Source organism: Cololabis saira, chromosome 23, assembly GCF_033807715.1.
Source record: "Cololabis saira isolate AMF1-May2022 chromosome 23, fColSai1.1, whole genome shotgun sequence".
Taxonomy (NCBI): domain Eukaryota; kingdom Metazoa; phylum Chordata; class Actinopteri; order Beloniformes; family Belonidae; genus Cololabis; species Cololabis saira.
Genome location: NC_084609.1, coordinates 34,140,548 through 34,160,529, shown reverse-complemented (window position 1 = coordinate 34,160,529; position 19,982 = coordinate 34,140,548). Strand labels below are relative to the sequence as shown.

The following is a 19,982-nucleotide window of genomic DNA, read 5'->3' as shown; positions in this document are numbered from 1 at the left end:
AGAGGGAGGTGTCTTCTCATTTGGAGACTGGTGAGTGTTAAATTTTCTATGGGGAAGTTTTTGTTGAAATGATACAAATAACTGTATTTGGATCTGTGTCTGCAAAAGGAGACTTTTTGTAAGCTGGACAACACAAGAGCTCCAGAGGGTGTTTTGTTTAGTGTTTCAAGTGAGAAACTCCCCTCTTGAGGAGGCAGAGAAATTGAGTAATATAGTTTTTTATCATTCTAAGCCCTGAATGAAGGTGTGGTGATGTAGAATTGTCAAATGGGGTTAATTCACTGTTGGATGATTGCAGATTACTTTTGCAATACTGTTTTTGGTCTTTGTATGTTTTAATCGTATGGAAAGGTGACTGTGACATGAGTGTGAAACAAATCAATAATTTGTCTTTACTTTGTCTGTCTTGAAGTCACATACTTATGATTCACAGCTTCATCAGGATGTGTTTTCGTCTAGGGCTACAGCTATCAAATATTTTTGTAATCAAGTATTCTACTGAAAATTCCATTGATTAATCGAGTAATCGGATAAAACATATTTTTGTTTAGTTAAAGAAAAATTATAAATATACATAAGATGTTAGATGTTAGTTGACATCACTAAGACTAAGTTATGTGGTACAGTGGGTTCATGGCTGTGCATTTGAAGACCTTGTTGATGTTGAAGATCCTTGTTTCTAACATAGAAATGCCATTGCACCTGGTGTCACACATAACTTAAAAGGTTGGGTGTTTTTTCCACGTGTTCCAACTTTCATTTGAGTCAAGCTAATTTTAAGTTCTAGTTAAGTTTTAAGTGAGAGTATTGGCAGTGTTCAAAATAAAATTATGAGACCTGCTGTATTGGAGCACATTAGGCACCAGCGCTACTTGTTTTATCCATGAATGATTACAGAGCTAAAATTGTAAACTACCCAGTTTAGCTTTATTATGTTTTTATTTGTCTGACATTTTCTGCCTTTTCTTTTAATTAAAACTGTAGCGGGAACAGAGGTTTATGTACCGGGTAAGGGCTGATTTATGGTTCCACGTTACAACAACGTAGAATGGGGCGCGTCGCTGCATAGCCGTGGCAAGAGAGCCTGTACGGCAGGGCAGCACCGCCAGCCGGACCGGCGCTCTCTGCCCTTGCCAGAGAGTGGCGTAGGCTGCGGCGTAGGCTCTGGGTCGATTTAATGCGGAACAATGATTTTGGCTTTAGAAGGGGAACATGGGAGAACGGACCGGAGGAATATGGCGTGGATTGGGGATGGGAGTTAAGCACTGAGCTACATGAGTCTCCCGTCAGGGCCATTACAGACTGCTTGAGCATGGCATGTTACAAAAACCAAACATGCCCGCCGCCTCTTTCTTCCCCCTTTAACGTGCGCAGCGCATGGATATAGGCACAGGCATGGATCTATTTTGGGCACAGCGTCAGCACGTTGTGTTCCATTTAATGTAGTCGGGGCGTGTGACGGCCTGCCCCTCTCCCTCCTGATTGGCCATTCGGCTTCCTGGATGGAAGTTGTGGCAGGTCGTCAGCCCAATTGGCCTCACCTGTGTGTGTGTGTGTGTGTGGGAGCCAGGGTATCTAGGGGCTGGTTCTGGGTTTCCACCTGCCAATGGGGAACTAAGTATTCTTTCCTCCTGCACAATACTTGCACTCAGCATACTTCATTCACCCACACATAGCATACATGACTGACACTCTACATTTAAACCTACATATACTTTTGGTTTGTTTTGATTTAATTTTTACTTTAATAAATTACATTTTTGAATTTGGTGACTCATGTGTGGACTCCCTCTTTGTCACTAACTGGCCCGGTGTGTGACAAAATGGGGGTTCGTCCGTTGGTCTGACTATTGGTTTTTGATGCTGGCATATGGTTTGTGTTCCTGTTAGGAATTTTAGTTTGGCCATAGTTGTATTTGAAGTTATTTGGTTTCAGAGTGGCTTATTAGTAGCACCTGTTGAAGCCAATTAGTTAGGAACCACTGTTGGGAGTTCCACATGTGATTCTTCTCTTTCTGATTTTCAGTTTTGAAGGAGGTTTTGGTCAGGTGGAGTTTGGGAGTAGGAGAGCATTTGTCCTTAAGTTTTGTTTTTGTGGTTTGTAATGCTTTGGTTGCAATAGATAAGGTGAGGGTTGGAACTTTGAGACTGGTCTTGGGGAAGGTGTGTTTTCCTCTGTCCATATTGGCAGAGTTTTCTTATTTTAGTTTGAGTTGGAGATTGCCGGTAGTCCTGTTTTGTCGGTTTTGTTTAAGGTTATAGATTTACCTGGTTTTTCTTTAGTGGGGAAAGTGCATGGTCCGACGGCCCATTGCGTGGCTGGCCCTGTGCTTACCCCTCTTTTGTTCTTTTTGGCCGGAATCTCCATCTCCCTTTGGTTTTTTACTTTTGGGTTTACCTTTTTTCCTTGTTTATTTTTTCCCCCAGGCTTTGTTTGTGGTTCCAACACTTAAAGTATTGATTTATTTATTTTTTCTTTGTCACTTTGTGTAGATAGTGTAGCATGGCATCTGTAGTGGATGAATTTGTTGATTCGCCGTCAGCAGCACTATTAGATCAGTGTACAAAGGACCAGTTGCTGCTAATTGCTGAGAAGTATGAGCTTGAAGTAGCAGATAGAAAATTAAAGGAGTCTGTTAAAGTCAGTGTGAAGGCAGGTTTGTTGGAGAAAGGAATTCTTAAACCTGGTGTGGGGACTCGTTCTTCAGTTTCTGCAGATACTGTTTTGAGTTTTGAGCAACAAAAGGAACTTTTGTTGTTAAAGCAAAAACATGAATGGCAGCTAGAACTGGCTTTGGAAGAGATGAGGTAAAAGACTGAGAGGGATAAGTTGGAATTGCAGCATAGAAAGCTAAGCTTAATTCAAGAGGGTAAATTGTCAGGTTCGACTGATGGTGAAGGCCCTCTGTATCAGTCTGGTGCATCAGTGCCATCTAATACGAGGCTTTGAGATGGTGAAATTAAACGGAAAAAAAAGAAATTAAACGATTCCTCGAGGCAAAGAAAATTCCTTGATCCTTTTTTGTAATCGAATTACTCGAATTATTCGAGGAATCGTTTCAGCCCTAGTTTCGTCACGTAAAATGGGCGCCGCTGTGTTTTGGATACATTGGAGTGAGGCGTGTTCATGAGCCTATTGTCATTTGCATGTCAGTCAGTGACATTTTACACAGGAAAGGAGTGTGTGGAGAAGAAACAAACCCGTTGAGCAGTTCTTTTAGACACGAACGAACTGAGTGCACACCAGATGTGATCAGTGTGGAGAGGGTTTTGTGACAATGAGTTATTGATTGTTTATATATATATAAGTTCACTGAGGACTAGTGTTTTACGTTGTAGGAAAGTTGCTGCATGGACAGCTTTGTGTCTGTGAGACAACTGAGCCTGAACGGCTAGGACCGTTATGTGACTAACTGTTTGGTCACTGGACCGTGATGTTAACTTGTGTGTTATTACTTTCATAAAACCATAACACACTTGGCGTTGAAATACGAAAATTATGGAATGAAGAGAGTTCTGTGGTCCTTGAGATAGGAGACAGAATTGAACAGGTTTTGCCCCCTTCTAAATCTAAGGTGATGGGAGGGGGGATCTGGGGGATCTCTCTGGGACATAGAGATAACCGACCCTAGAGAATCATTAAGTCAGACTGCCAACTTGCCAGGGTGCAAAGGTCAAGAAGTGGGAGAACCATTTGCTTATCTGGGGAGAAGTCAGGATTCAGGCAGCGATGACAACGAGACCTCCACCTCTGTTGACAATACAACTCAAATTCTAGGTGACACGAAAATCTGTTCCCCCTGGTGGATAAATTGAGCCATGGGAAGTCCCATAGCTCAAACAGGAGGGATGAATAGTATAGTACACAAAGAATTAAAAAAACTTTTTAGGCTCAGGAAAGCCATGGCCTGAATGACGGCCATTAGTCGAACTGTACATGAGAATCGTCTTCTTGTGGGCTGCTGGTTTCTGCTCTCTCTCTCTCTCTATCTTCTAAGCAGGAACTGCTGAAACCAGATCCAGATCCTGATTGGTGAGACGAAAAACATGGTCATCACCCCGTCAGGATGGCCCCTTTGTGGTCTAAATCAGGACACCAACAGCAGTAAATATGGCTGAACGATCTACATGCGTCCACCAGTTGCAGTGAAAGCTAGCCTGAAGATGACTAGCCCAAACTGACATGCAACAACAGACTTGAGAGGAGTCCGAGAGATGGAAGAAACCTTTCCACTAATGACTCATGCTGACATGTTAGGAATTGTTCCTTAAACTCTTTACTTGCATTGCTGTGTTGTAATATGATTACACTGATGTACGTTCATAAACTGAAGCTGAATGTTACCAAAGCTATAGCCCAATTATGTCAGTTAGCCAAAGTTGTGTCAGAAGACGCTCAGCAGGAGACCACTTTTGGGTCCTGGCTGACTTCCGGCCCCTGGACTGACATAATGGCTAGATTATGATTTCGATTATTACTGTCCTTGTACTGTTCTGTGTGTATCATTCTGTGTCTAAGTGCAATGATCCAAAGAACCATCCAACCATCCACTGGACTAAGGAAGTTAGTCCAGTATTGCCAACAACTCCATCAAACTCTAAATGAGGACAACCTGTTTATGATAACACTGGAGTATAGATTGTTTCATTTTGTTTACTGTGAAATGTTTTAAGCTTTTATGTGTCTTGGCCAGAGTGATTGCTCACTAGGAGGGTCGGAGAGGAATTTTGCCCCATATAATCGGGTTTTCGCCTCTCCCTTGACATATAATTACGCGATAAGTCCTAGCTATTTCTTAAATGTTTGACCTTAAATGTTTATGAGGCTATTATTCTAAGCCTAATGGACGGATTTTAGTTGAAGTTTCAAATTGACAAGAGGAGGGAAATGTGAGGTAAATCAACCTTTGAACTTGTTTTGTCATTGTGAAACTGTCACATGCGTGGCTAACAGAAGCCACATCAGCCACTTCCTGATGTACTAGGTTTTGAACTGTCCTGTGACAGTTGACCACTGTAATGTCAGGACTCAATCAAACGTTATCACTTCCACCCCATTGTCTACTGTATAATTGTTTACTATGCATTGTCCTTATATGATCAATTCCTGTCAAAGTTTCTTAATAAAAGCATCTTCTAGAGGGAGGATCTTGGGGAAAGCTCAGGAGTTCTCACTGAGGGCTACGTTGCTCTGCACTCCTGTTGCTCTCCCCCCTCCTGCAGGAGTGCGCTGAAAACCCATTCCAAGGTAGTCTTTGTGTCTTTCCTCATTATGAATTTATTTAATATTGTGTTAAACCTAACAGAGGATTTCACGCCATCGCCGGATTCCCAAACATAATTGGAGCTATATTGCACCCAAATCACAATAAAAGCACCATCACGCAATGAATTTAGTTACGTGAACATGAAAGGATTTCATTCAATCAATGCACAAATAATCTGCGATGCAACTATGTCTCTGTTGCCCGTCGTTGCCCGGTGGCCTGGAGGAATGCAACACTCATTTATTCTGCAGAACAGCTCTATTGGTGTTTGCACCTCCAAGCAGGAGCTTTTGACTCCAACCAAATCTTAATTTATATGGATAATATTCCAAGAAATATATCAAACATGGTCAACATAATTATTTTACAAGCCAAATATCACATACATAAATGCAAATGGAATAACAGCAAACCCTCCATTGTACACCTGAAAAATGAATGTAAACTGTAGTGTTTCTCAATCCTGCTCCTCGTGGGCCCCTGTCCTGCATGTTTTAGATGCTACCCTGCTTCAGAACACCGTGATAAAAGTACCTGTGTCATCAACAGAGTTGGGCAGACCTTGGTGACAAGCTAATTAGGACCATTAATTAGAATCAGGTGTGTTGGTGCAGGGAAACATCTAAAACATGCTGGATAGGGGCCCACGAGGACCAGGGTTGAGAAACACTGTCTTAAACTGATGCGTGAAAAAAACGATATTGCCAAAAGCTTATATGAAACGATGTCTTTGTTTCTTAATTTTTATTAATACACTCCCCATAGCTTGTCAGTAAATGTATCTTTTTTTTTTTGCTCTCAACCCCCCCAAATGTTGAATATTTGTAGATAATTGATTATTTTGTTTCATTTGCCTTTTGTTGTAAACTCTACAGAATTTTGTTCAATAAAGTTTGTAAACCTCCAAGCGGGAGCTGTTGTTGCTCCATATATGGTCAATTGGAGGCGTTTCTGAATGCAAATGACGGTAACCATGCACGAGCACGGCAGTTTAGAACAGGTGGGATTTATCATCACTGATGTGCGTACGACCAGCGTCCGCACGTTTGATAAATCCGGATTTTTTTGTACTTACACACATTCTAAATTTCACTCCTACGACAGAATTTAGAACCTTTTCTACGCACTGTTGATAAATGAGGGCCCTGGTCTCAGTGAGGACTCGGGTCTCCTGGTCTCAGTGAGGACTTGCGTCTCCTGGTCTTAGTGAGGACTCGGGTCTCCTGGTCTCAGTGAGGACTTGCGGCTCCTGGTCTTAGTGAGGAATCTGGGCTCCTGGTCTTAGTGAGGACTCGGGCAGCAGGTTCTGGACTGACTGCAGGTCATGGGATGATCTCTGTTGTGAATGTCTTCATCAGGTCACTAAGTCTCCTGTCATTTCAGATCCTGCCCCCCTCATCATCCAGGTAATTATCTCATTCCACTCACCTGTGCTTCCCCCCATCTCCACCCCTGGTTTTCATGTCATCAGTCCTCCTTCAGATACCAGCCCAGGTCCACATGTCCTCTGCCAGATTGTCTAGTGTATTTGCACAGCTCTCCAGCACTTCCCAGCCTACTGACCCTGCCTGCCTGATATCAAGCCTGTTTCCCCGTTTTTGGATCAGAAAACATTATTTAAATTTTGCATGGTAAATGCAGGGGTTAATTTGTGCCGGATCCTGCCGGAACAAGATCCGGCACCTCTCGATTTTGGCCTCCCTGTGTTCCGGGACTTATTTGGGCAGATCCGGCACCTCTCGTATATATAAAACAATAATAATATAAAAAAAAATTTTTTTAATGTATAAAAAATAATTATATGCATACATTCATTTACAGAACAAATCCCAAGAATTTCATGTTGTTTATAAAGATTTAACGTCATTTGAAAGAGTCGGAGATTTGGTGATGCAATGAAAAGATGGGCCAGCAAACCACGCCCCTGACCAAAAAAACTTTGGAAATTTGCTGGATCTGGGGAGCAAGCAGCGAGCAATGCAAACATGTCAAAAAGACAGCTGAATTTACTGTATTTTTTCAAAAAGAAGGAAGAGTTGCATGATTCTTCAAAACGAATCAGAAAAGCAACAAGCGGCGATGAGGGCAGCTGCAGCACAATCAATGTGGTCCTTGCGCCGCGGAGCACATACACATGAATGGATTTGTGGTTGCTGTGTGGATTATGATCTCACTACAAATAAAAAAAACGGGCTGAAGCCCCCCCAAATTTGATCTCAGCCCCCCCAAAATTAAGAGGACATTTTTCCCTTTCCAACGATACCAATATTGTGTTTGTACAATTTAAAACGGCATTATTTTGGGGTTGATGCAGCCGCGTCTCTGCCTGCAGTCACTGCACTGTGCAGCAATGTCCCGCCCACAGCACCATCTGATTGGTTACACACAGAGACAGGCACGGGAAACAGCCAATCAGTGGTGAAGGCTGTGCATGCTCTGTGCTCACACACAAACATAGCGGAGAATAAGTTTAGCCGGGTAGAGAAGCTCCGGAGCTATGTTTCCAAGGTAAGTTAAGGCAGCAGACACCCTATTATTGTTATTCTAGCTTTCCAAAGTGCACCAGATTGATGCATTTAAATGCATTATGCTGAAAAAATTTCCCGTAGTGGGGGTGGGGGGGGCGGGGTGTGTGTGTTGTGCGTGCGTTCCCCCCCGGGAAATTTCCCCCCCCCCGCCCGGTACCCTCTCGATGTTCCGGGACCTCTTCATGGACAAATTAAGCACTGGGTAAATGTTATTAACCACAAGCAACAACAACACAGAGATATATCATTAGCTGCTACACCCATCTCACTCATGGTGCACCAGCAACCAGAGCATCACCTGGGAAAACTATCACAACTGGGAGACCAAACAATAAAAAGTTTAAAAAAAAACTGTAAAACCACACATATAAAACACACAAAACCAGTGATATGAGTAAAGGAAACCTCCAAAGGAATATGGCATCCCATGAGTCCCTGCACCATCCCAGCTGACAGACCCCTGCATGGACAGCTGCCACTACAATAATATGTGGATTGTATTGGTAGCTGCACAATTAAAGCTGTTGAGATTAATAGCTAAACATTTCTCATAGAAAACAAGGACATTAAGGGCCCGATTTACTAAAGGTTTGCGTGTGTTAAAACGTGTGCAAACTTTTTTTTTTTTCACCTTGTCTGCACACATATTAATGATTGATACCATGATGGTAGAAACCAAAAGTATATATATGTGCATTATTACTATATTTAATATATATACATATATATACGCATACATATGCGTACACATACATAAATATACACATACAAACCCAGTGATTTTTTTTTTTTTTTTTTTTTTTTTTGACGACATCCACCGGCAATCCAGGAAGCAGGAACACACGGAAACACACGTCAAGCACTGGAAATCTGCAACAAAAAACCACAAAGCACGAAACCGGCACGGAGCCAACCAAAACAATAACAGCAATCGACCTAAATCTTAAGATCTGATTGCACTCTGAGCTAAGCTATCGCTACCGCTACCTAAACCCAAAAACTAGTGTGTGTGTGTGTGTGTGTGTGTGTATATGCGTGTGACTAAGTGACTATGTGTGTGTGTGTGTGTGTGTGTGTGTGTGTGTGTGTGTGTGTGTGTGTGTGTGTGTGTGTGTGTGTGTGTGTGATAAACCAAACAAAGTTCCACCTGAAGTGTATCTATAGTGGGGGAGGGGGGGGAGCAACCCACGGCGCGGGAAGAAGCAGCCAGGGATCCCGCGGCGGCGGACCGCGACCCAGGCAATCCCCGGTCACCCGGTCCGGGCCGGACACGCGGCCAGGAGGCCCTCACCCTTCAGGCCAACGACCCCCACCCGGCAGGGGGCCAGCCTGCCCGGAGAGACAGAGCCGCCCCGGCCGCCGACGCGGGCAGGCGCACCCGCCCCCCACGAAGTGGCCCTCCAAGACCAGAGGAGCGCCCCGCCGCAGAGGCAGCGGGGGGACCGGAGACGGGCCCGGAGAGAGGGAACCCCCCAACAAGGCGACACCCGTGCAGGCCCGACAACGGAGGGCCCCAGACCCAGGCATCCCATTCATTCATCCATTCACCTATCCGATATCTATACTAATAATAATATGATATACTATACATAATAATAATACTAATAATACTACTACTACTACTACTACTACTAATAATAATAATAATAATAATAATAATAATAATAATAATAATAACCATCTTTGTATAATATAATAATGATAAATTATTAAGTTTTGATGTCCTGCCAATGGAGGCCCGAATCCTCCATGGCAGGACCCTTCCATACCGCATTCTCACCGACACAGACATACAATCACGCACCGTTTCCCCCTCCCCGGAGGAGTCCAGCACCGCCAGAAGGCGCCCCAGGCTGCACGGCGAGCCCCGCCAGGCCCGGGAACCCCGACCCACCTATCCCAGGCCGGTGAGGGAGCGCGGGTGATGTGGGACCCCCTCCCGCCCCTGGTGTTGAGTGTATGTGATTAATGCCATAAAAACAGGGAGGGGGGAGGGCCAAGTATCGATTTGACACCGACCCCCCCCCTCCCGAACTACGTGTCCTTGTCAAATGTATTTATTAAGTGTTGAATGTGAGGCGGGGAGTGCCGGGCCACGCGGGACAATGCCCCCCACGACCCGGACCCCCCGCCCTTCGCCTATGTGCGTATGAATCGTGTAGGGGGGGAAGGAGGGGGAGCGGAGGCCGAAGCCAGGAAGCAGGACCAGCAAAGCCGGCCCTGATAAGACACCCGCGTCCCCCCACCGGCCATCCAGTAGACGGGGGCCGGCCCTCCGAGCCGGGCCAGGGCCCCACCGTACCTCCACGGGCGCCCCCGGCGCCGCCGGAGCCCCCAGACGGAGGGGGAAACAGTCCAACATCCTCCCATTCATACTGACAACATAAGACATAGACACCTGGGAATGGTGCCACCCCGCCGCCGTGCCCGCCCGTGCACCCCCCGGTCAGGGGAGGCCCGATCCCCGGACCCGGCCCCACCCCCCCTCCCGAGGCCACCCCGGCGGACACCCCAAGGGTCACGGAGTCCCCACGTCCGCAAGGGCACTCGGCCCCCGCCCAGCGACGGAGGACCAAGGCAGCAATGCCCCCCCAGCGCAGACAGCCACCCCCCACCCAGGCAGGGCCGGGCCCTCCGAGTGGGACCCCCCCGTCCACGTCCCAGCCCCCCCCGGGACACCCGGAGACGCCCAGCCACAGCCCCCCGCCCGAGCCCCCCCAGCCACCCCCCCAATCGCCATGAGGCAACCCCCCCCATAGGCCCCCAAGGCCCCCACCGGCCAGGGACAGGGCCCCGCGGCCCCCCCCACCGCCCCCCAGGGGCCACCGGAGGCCTGCGCCCCAGACCCCCCAAGCCGACCCCCAACCCCAAGGGCTACGAGATCACCACCCCCCCGCCCCCACTAGGTAACGAAGCCAATAATCGGGGACCACAGAGAGTGCAATTCAGCCGAATGTTGTTCAGTGGAGGCAGACATTATCTCACTACTAATATGATCTGATAAAAGATTCCTAAAATGGTTGATACATAAACTGGATTTTTGTTTCCAATTTACTAGAATGGTTTTCTTTGCGATACATAAGGCAGTGAGAAGCCGGTGTGTCCAATTAGGTTCTATTTGAGTGTCTCCCAGGTGACCTAATATACATACCGTGGGGCACACTGGGATTCTGTGGTTGATCCATGTGGATAAATCCTCACAAATCTCCTTCCAGAACCTCTGTACCGGTGTACAGAACCATAAAGCATGCATATAATTATCAGGAGTGTTCTCTGTGCACTGTGAACAGATATTAGAGGTGACAAAGCCCATCTGGAACATCCTTTGTCCAGTATAATGTATTCTATGAAGAACTTTGTACTGTATAAGTTGTAAGTTTGGGTTTTTAGTCATAGTAAACGTATTTAAGCATATTTGTGACCAAGAAAACTGGTCGGTATTAAGAGAGAGATCCAGGAAAGAGTGGGTTTGCATGGTATCATTGAGAAAAAATAATTTACTTTTGGTAAAACCATCATTTTAATGGTGGCTATTCTACCCATGAGCGAGATGGGGAGAGAGCTCCATCTGGAAAGAAACGTGTGCAAACTTGACAGCACCCGCAAACCAATGTGCCAGCTGATCTACTAACAGCGTGCAAAGACGACTGCGTCTCTGAAATGCGCAAAATTGCACACGCAATTCAGTTAGTACTTTTGCCCTGATGAATAATCAATATGGGGCGTACCCGGCAGAAATCCTAAATACTGGGAGGGGAAGATGCAAATTGCTCCATTTACCACGCGCAATGAGATTTACCAAGCCTGAAAGTAATTGCGCGTATTGTGATTGCGTCTGTATTTAATACGTTTGAAAGGAAGGTGCTAGTCTGCTGCTGTTATTGTGGCAAGGAGGCGACATCCAAAATCACGAATAAGCAGAGAGAGAGTCTTTATTCTGCTGCATGCTATTTTAAAAATGGTTGCACAAGTTTTATTAAAGGCCACTTTTTCTTTAGTTCTTTGCCTTATATCTTGCAACCTTCTCTTATTGTGCCCCCCTCCACTCGCCCACAAGCAGGCCAAGCCTTTGTGCCAAAACTTTGTATTTTATTGATTACTTATCTTATTGAACGTGAAATCATCCTTCGTAAATTACATTTAATTAAAACCCGTGCTTATTAATCACAAAACACAGGTTAAACATCATGACCAAATCCGCTCCGACCCGCTGTGTCAGGATCAGCGCACAGACTGCAGCTTCATCTGAATTATGGTTCTGCGTTAAATCGACAGCGTAGCCGACGGCGTATAGGCTTGCGGTACGGTTTGCGTCGCCGCGTACCCTACGCCGTCAGTTCTGCGTTGGTGTGACGCGGAACCATAAATCAGCCTTTAGTGTACGCTCTGTGAGCTGTTCTGAACACTTCTCTTCTCTTCTTTCGGATGATGGTCCCGTCTGTCACACATTTACTGTCAGTGTTTGCTATATAATATATAATATTTGCAATATACTGTGGACATCTGAATAAAAACTCAACTCATAAATAGATTGAATCAAAGCGCTCTCCAGCTCTGTGTCTGATTGTCTTTTTGTCCTCAGATCATGCCGAGCACCGCGGGGTCACACAAACCCGACCAATTCAATATTAAAACCAAATTCAGTCCTGTGGCCCGTTTTTCGATTTCGTATTTTTGATCTGTGCCTAAAATTGAAATATGAAAAACCAGACGTTTTTCCCTTTTTTGTGTTACCAACTGCATTTATTCTATCGCAGGTTTTCTCCGATATTGCGTTTCTTTTGGTAATGTTTAAATTTCTTTGCTGTAGTTCATGAATGTGTTTATTTGCCTCTTCCACTAATATCTCTAACTCCAACTCGTTCAATTTCATTTTGCACTTGTGACTTGTGACTGTGCTTTCCATCCAGACTCTCCATGGCGCAGAGTTTGCGCTCGCAAACCTTAAAGGGATTGTGACATGAAAAACACATTTTTCTTGATTTTTTGTGTTTTGTTGGGTGTCTTGACATCAATTACACCCAAAAAACAACGAACTTTTAACATTCAGTGTATTGTGTGCTTTCTGGGATTTTCCGCATAACTGTACAAAAACGGCGCATGTGGTTTGGTGGCGGGCCGTTACGTAACGGCCCGCTAAATCACCGCCCCCTCCACCCAGCTCCCTGTCTCCTCTCCTCTCCAGCGCACCATAAAGGCTGATTTATGGTTCCCCGTTACACCGACGCAGAGCCTACGGCGTAGGGTTACGCGGCGACGCGCACCGTACGCTGAACCCTACGGCGTAGGGCTCTGCGTCGATTTAACGCGGAACCATAAATCAGGCTTAACACGGAGCTGATCAGAGCGTCTTTTGTTCTAATCACCGGAGGAAAACTGCTAAGAACACCCGCGGCCACTGACTGGACTTAAGATAAGGGGACAGTGCTGCTTGCATGCCTTTATTTTTATGATTGTTTGCTGTGGTTCGCCGTGCTGCTTTTCCGTGCATGCTTCGCCTGGCGCTCCCGGCTCTCTCCGACGCCGCTGTGAGCGTATGGCTGGAGGAGGAGGAGGTTTGGAGGAGGAGCGGAGCAATGATTGACAGGAAAGGGGGAAAAGGAAGCATTTTTCACGGCGCAAAAAAACACTGTAATAAAAAGCCAGGAATAGAGTACTAGAGTGAATATTTTCTTGTTACACTCTTTTAGACACATTTGAGGGATGTTGGCCAAGACTTTTAATAGTGTTAAAAGCATGTTAAAAATGATGTCACAATACCTTTAAGACACGCAACACCTCATTTAAATACTGCTGTTTGCACCTGTTATCAATTGCGCACGCAATCTTAGTTGATCACCCGCAAACCACGCATCAACAGCACGCGCAAACTTTTTCAGTGCACACGCAATTTAGTACTCTTTATTTAGGATCTTAGTAAATCGGGCCCTAAGTAACATATTCAATTAGATGTTTGACTTATCGCTCCGCTGTCCTTGCTGGAAGCCATGTTGAACTGACTGAAATGCACATGCATATAGTGGTTTGAAAGGCTTAATGTGATTGGCTTATGAGTATATTGTCCCCACGTGTGGTGCGTTCTTATGATTGGCTGAAACAAGCGAGATATCTAATTGGTTGCAGATCATTCCTATTTAAAAAAAGACATTTCTGGATTGAGGCAAGTCAGGGGAGTCTCAAAATCACACACAAATGCAGCGAAGTTCACAGACCAAAACCCGTTTGTAAATCAGGTTTTATCTGTGTGTGCATCAGAAATACATTTGTGTATCTTGTCCTACGATGGTGTGAATTGTCCTGTGCATTTGTTACTATTGAAATTGTTCTAGCGCCATAGACTCCGAGTTCTTTTGTTTTCACTGGATGAGACTAAATCTCGTCCACCATTGTGATTCTGATGAGACCCCAGAGAAACTGCTGTGAAACGTCAGCAGCTAACGGGGATCTAACAAAACAACCAAACAAACAGTTCTAACGGTCCACAGTTGAACACTTGGTGGATTCTGACCTGAGAGACTCCAGGTGACAGTGTGGACTCTCCAGTCCAGGACACAGCTTCTTCAGTCCTGAATCCTGCAGGTGGTTGTTACTCAGGTCCAGTTCTGTCAGACTGGAGGACTGAGAGCTGAGAACTGAGGACAGATCTGCACAGATGTTCTCTGAGAGGTTACACTCACTCAACCTGCAGAGGAGATTAAAGAGAAATAATCATGTAATTTAAACATTGATTATTTAATTCAACAAATGAATGAATAAATGAATACTGATGAATTCAACTATTAATCAATAAGTGTTGCTGCACAACAGTCTTGATCAAAGCTGCATTTCTCTTCTCTGCATGTAAAGTTTCCTGAGATGAATCATTGATGAGAACTGGTCCCACATGAACCTGAACTTAGTTGAACAGTGAATTTAACTGGTTTCCTCCAAGAACACAACATGTGATTGTAACTAAAACAGATGTGTCCGTGTTTGTCCTTACACAACTTTCTTGGAGGCTTTGACCACCGGCAGCAGCCTCCGTAGAACCTGCTCTGAAGCTGAGTATTTCTTCAGGTCAAAGACCTCCAGATCTTCTGATGACAGTAAGATGAAGACCAGAGCCGACCACTGAGCAGGAGACAGTTTATCTGTGGAGAGACGTCCTGACCTCAGAGACCGTTGGACCTCCTCCACCAGAGAACTATCGTTCAGTTCATTCAGACAGTGGAACAGGTTGATGCTTTTTCTCTGCAGACAGATCCTCACTGATCTTCTTCTTGATGTATTTAACTGTTTCCTGATTGTTCTGTGATCTTCTTTGTTTTGGTTCCAACAGACCTCGTAGGAGAGTCTGATTGGTCTCCAGTTTGAGACCCAGGAGGAAGCGGAGGAACAAGTCCAGGTGTCCGTTTGGACTCTGTAAGGCCTTGTCCACAGCTGTCTGATAGAGGTCAGTGTCTGCTCTTGTTTTAAACCACCTGGAGGTGTTTCTTTGTTCCTCCAGCAGGTTGACTCCAGACTTGATGAAGGTCTGATGGACATGAAGAGCAGCCAGAAACTCCTGAACACTCAGATGGATGAAGCAGAAGACCTGGTCCTGGTACAGGCTGCTCTCCTCTCTAAAGATCTGGGTGCACACTCCTGAGTACAATGAAGCCTCTCTGACATTGATGCCACACTCTCTCAGGTCTGGTTCATAGAAGATCAGGTTTCCTTTCTGCAGCTGCTCAAAAGCCAGTTTTCCTAGAGACTTGATCATCTTCCTGCTCTTTGGACTCCAGTGTGGATCCGTCTCAGCTCCTCCATCATACTTGACCATCTTCAGTTTGGCCTGGACCACCAGGAAGTGGATGTACATCTCAGTCAGGGTCTTGGGCAGCTCCCCTCCATCTATGGTTTCCAGGACTTTCTCCAGGACCGTAGCAGTGATCCAGCAGAAGACTGGGATGTGGCACATGATGTGGAGGCTCCGTGATGTCTTGATGTGGGAGATGATCCTGCTGGTCTGCTCCTCTTCTCTGAACCTCTTCTTGAAGTATTCCTCCTTCTGTGGGTTAGTGAACCCTCTGACCTCTGTCACCATGGAAACACACTCAGGAGGGATCTGATTGGCTGCTGCGGGTCGTGTGGTGATCCAGAGACGAGCAGAAGGAAGCAGGTTCCCCCTGATGAGGTTTGTCAGCAGCACATCCACTGAGGTGGACTCTGTAACATCAGTCAGGACCTCATTGTTGTGGAAGTCTAGAGGAAGTCGACTCTCATCCAGACCGTCAAAGATGAACACAACCTGGAACTCTTCAAAGCTGCACAATTCTCTGGTTTCAGTGAAGAAGTGATGAACAAGTTCCACCAAGCTGAACTTTCTCTCTTTCAGCACATTCAGCTCTCTGAAGGTGAATGGAAGCAGGAACTGGATGTCCTGGTTGGCTTTGCCTTCAGCCCAGTCCTGACTGAACTTCTGTGTTAGGACTGTTTTCCCGATGCCGGCCACTCCCTTCGTCATCACTGTTCTGATTGGTTCATCTCTTCCAGGTGGGGGTTTAAAGATGTCTTCCTGTCTGATGGTTGTTTCTGCTCTGTCTGGTTTCCTGGAAGCTGCTTCAATCTGTCTGACTTCATGTTCATCGTTGACCTCTCCAGTCCCTCCCTCTGTGATGTAGAGCTCTGTGTAGATCTGCTTCAGAAGGGTTGGGTTTCCTGCTTTAATGATCCCCTCAAACACACACTGGGACTTCTTTTTCAACTTAGACTTCAGCCGCTTTTTACAAACTGCAGCAGAAACATCTGAATGCACATGGAAAAAAATCAATTAGTGTTTTGTAAAGTTCAACTTAATTCTCCTAAAGAATCAGGATGTAAACCGACAATGATCAACTCTAATGTTACGAAGAGCTGTCCAATATTGTGTAGAATCACTTTTACCACCAAAACACCTCTGAACATTCAGGACGTGGAAGTGACAAGAACATCTGGGGGTCCTGGAGTTAATAGTACCAGGATGTTAGCAGTACAGCCCTGATGGGTTGTGGGTTTGTGGGTTGTTGTGTTCTTGTTATTGTTGTGGTGTCTGTGAAGTGGATTTTCCAGGTTTAGGATTGGAAAACACAAGAAGATGATCTGATTCAATAATCTGTAGAACCATCAAGACAATCTGGAGTTCAGCAGGATTCCTGGAAGAGGAAAACCAGGACTAAAATCTTCCAGTTATCTTGTGGTGTTGGTCGGTTAAACATGTCTATTGAGGTCCACTGCTGTCCTGTACAGGGAGGGTGCTACTGTAGGGGGGTGCTGGGGCCATGTGGGGGTGACTGGTCTGCAGAAATGTTTAGCAGGGTGTCAACGGTCAAAATAACCTTCATGTGGATCAAGAATGCAGATCTGATTCCAGCAGAAAATTGTTGGAACAAGATGAGCAGAGTTCCTCCCTTCATCTTTCAGTGGTTTTAATGTTGTGGCTGATCTGTGAATGTTGTTCATCTCCTGAGGCATTCTGGGTCATTTATCCAGCAGCTTAAATGTTCAGAGAAATCCTCTTACTGCTCTGCAGACGCTCAACCAGCTCCTCCTGCTTCATTCTCCTCAGGAAGTTCACTGTGATCTTCACAAACGCCTCTCTGCTGGTCTGCTCTTCATCCTCACCCTCCAACAGATGCTCTAGGGATTCTGGGTAATCTGGACTCAGAACCCTCTGGATCTTCTTCACCTCGTTCTTCACAAACATGACAATCTTGTCCTCCAGCAGCTGGAACAGAAGACCACATGAAGGACACAATCAGACTGAAACCACAGAGACAAACATCAGACCCATGTTGGACAGACTGACAGTCCACTGGTCTCCAGAGACCAGCATGGAGACACACATCAGGACAACAGATGGAGAAGCAGTTGTTGTTCATGTACAGACCAGAAATATGGAGTCCAGCTGTGTCTGATGCTGCTGGACAGACGGACCACTGGGGGACTCTGAGATCTGCTGGTCCACTCTGTGAAGGAACCAGGAAGAATTAGCTCACATCATGTCTGTCCTCACAGAGACAAACAGCAGCTGAAGGTCCATGAAGTTGTGTTTGGATGAGGACAGTCCATCAGAGGAATGGTGGTGGTGAAGGTTTACTAGTCCTGCTGATCCACTGAGAACGTACATGTGACCTCAGTGAAAAGTTACAACAAGATCAGGAACATGGACAACTTATGGAGATATGAAGCAGTGGAGGAACTCTGGACCATCATCAGGATCAGTAAGAGGAACTCTGGACCATCATCAGGATCAGTAAGAGGAACTCTGGATCATCATCAGGATCAGTAAGAGGAACTCTGGACCATCATCAGGATCAGTAAGAGGAACTCTGGACCATCATCAGGATCAGTTAGAGGAACTCTGATTTAAATACATTTAATGTGTGTAAATACATCTCACCTCTCTGAAGAAGAATGTTGGTCTCCTTTAAAGTTAATCAATCTATCATTTGACTTGTCGCTCTTCAAGGACAAACAGCTGGTTTCATGTTCAAGAGAGTCTCTTTTCTGTTGGACCCTGATAGAAAACAGAAGTTTAAAATGTAAATATAATAATATAGATCAGAGTAACAAGAACAAGAAACTGGGTTTCCCAGCAGCAGCGAACACACCACGAGATGTTGTAGTATCGCGAGAAGCTACGAGGCAGCAGAATCCAACATGGCGAGGTAATACTTTCGTTTTCAATAAATGCTTTAAAAACGATTATATACTCAGATTAAAATAACGAAAGGGTAGTTTATAGGCAGATTATATAGTTACGAACCCAACCTGGAGCAAAGCAAATCTTTAGACGCATCCATAGACGAGTATTTTGAGAGATTAGTCATGGTGAAGAAGTCTGGGGGCGCGTCCTCCACGCCGAAGCGGTCCCGACCTGAGGATTCCCCTGGAGCAATCTCTCCTCCAGGAAATACCACCGAGGACATTCTGAGGTCTATCGAAGCCCGTTTGGCCTCCCATGACGCCCGTTTATCCCTGGTGGAAGTCCTGCACAAGGAATTCCAGTCATTAAGAGAAGCGGTGGAATATGGTAACCAGCAGGTGGAAAAATTGATGGCTGAAAACACCAGTCTGAAGGAGTCGTGAAATCTATGTCAGAGGGTTTTAGCCGGCTCCAGAATGAGAATAAATCTTTAAAGGAGGCCGTTTTAGACCTTCAATCTCGGTCCATGAGGGACAACCTGGTATTCTCAGGGATCCGGGAGGAGCCTGATGAAGATCCTGAACAATCCGTCCAGGATTTCATCCGGGACCACCTAAAACTTCCGGAAGATATGGCGAACTCCATCATGTTTCACCGCGTCCATCGCCTAGGAGGAAGAAGATCCGAAGCCCAGAGACCCAGGCCCATTGTTGCTAAATTCGAACACTACAAACACAAAGAGCAGGTTCGGAGACGGGGGCCACAGCTACGCGGATTGCCGTTCTCCGTGAACGACCATTTCCCCCGGGAGATCCTGGACCGTCGCCGAGTCCTCTTCCCGGTCCGGAGGAGGCTCATGACGGAGGGATCTCGTGCTGTCATCACCGTGGACAAGCTGTTCGTGAACAAATTGTACCGCGACCCCAACATCACGCCCTGGCTCTTCTGAAAAGGATGAGTACAAAATTTACTTTCTTTTCCTCTCTTTCTTTCTCACTAACTGGTGATTAGGTTAGATATAGTTTCATAAAACATTCTCGGTATATATTAATGTATTAATAATTCTTGCTCTGCTAGTCTCGGTAAGTTATAGGCTCACACTGGTGATTGCCTTTCTCTCTCTTTTTTTTATTATTTTCTATTATGTTTAGAATTATCTCCCCCCCCCCCCCCCCACCTCACTCCCTTTCCCCTTTTTTTTCTTTTTTCCCTCTATGTCCCACTCTGCTGCACTTTCTTTCTCGGTTTGGTAAATTGGTACAAACACACATTTCACACATTTAGAATAACATGGCACACACACATACAACAGCTTCTCATGCAACATTACCACTTACATATAATGTTACTTTCAATGATTGGATTATGGATAAATTAAAGTTTGTCACCTGGAATGTAAACGGAGCCGGGAACACTTTAAAGAGATTAAAACTTCTTAACCAGATACAAACTCTGCAAGCAGACATTGTCCTACTGCAAGAAACTCATTTAGTTAAAGCTTCAGCAGATGCATTGGCCACGGCACAATTTCCGCATGTTTTC

The 19,982-nt window shown here is 45.5% G+C and overlaps 1 protein-coding gene across 1 annotated transcript in view; it reads right to left on the bottom strand.

Moving 5' to 3' along the window:
- LOC133424182 (NLR family CARD domain-containing protein 3-like) overlaps positions 1-19,982 on the bottom strand; it is a 179,342-nt gene that overhangs the window by 136,810 nt on the left and 22,550 nt on the right. Inside the window, 7 exon segments of the mRNA XM_061714630.1 lie at positions 14,304-14,477; positions 14,778-15,022; positions 15,024-16,561; positions 17,315-17,519; positions 17,682-17,760; positions 18,195-18,311; positions 18,566-18,784. Coding sequence (XP_061570614.1) covers positions 14,304-14,477; positions 14,778-15,022; positions 15,024-16,561; positions 17,315-17,519; positions 17,682-17,760; positions 18,195-18,311; positions 18,566-18,784 — 2,577 coding nt within the window.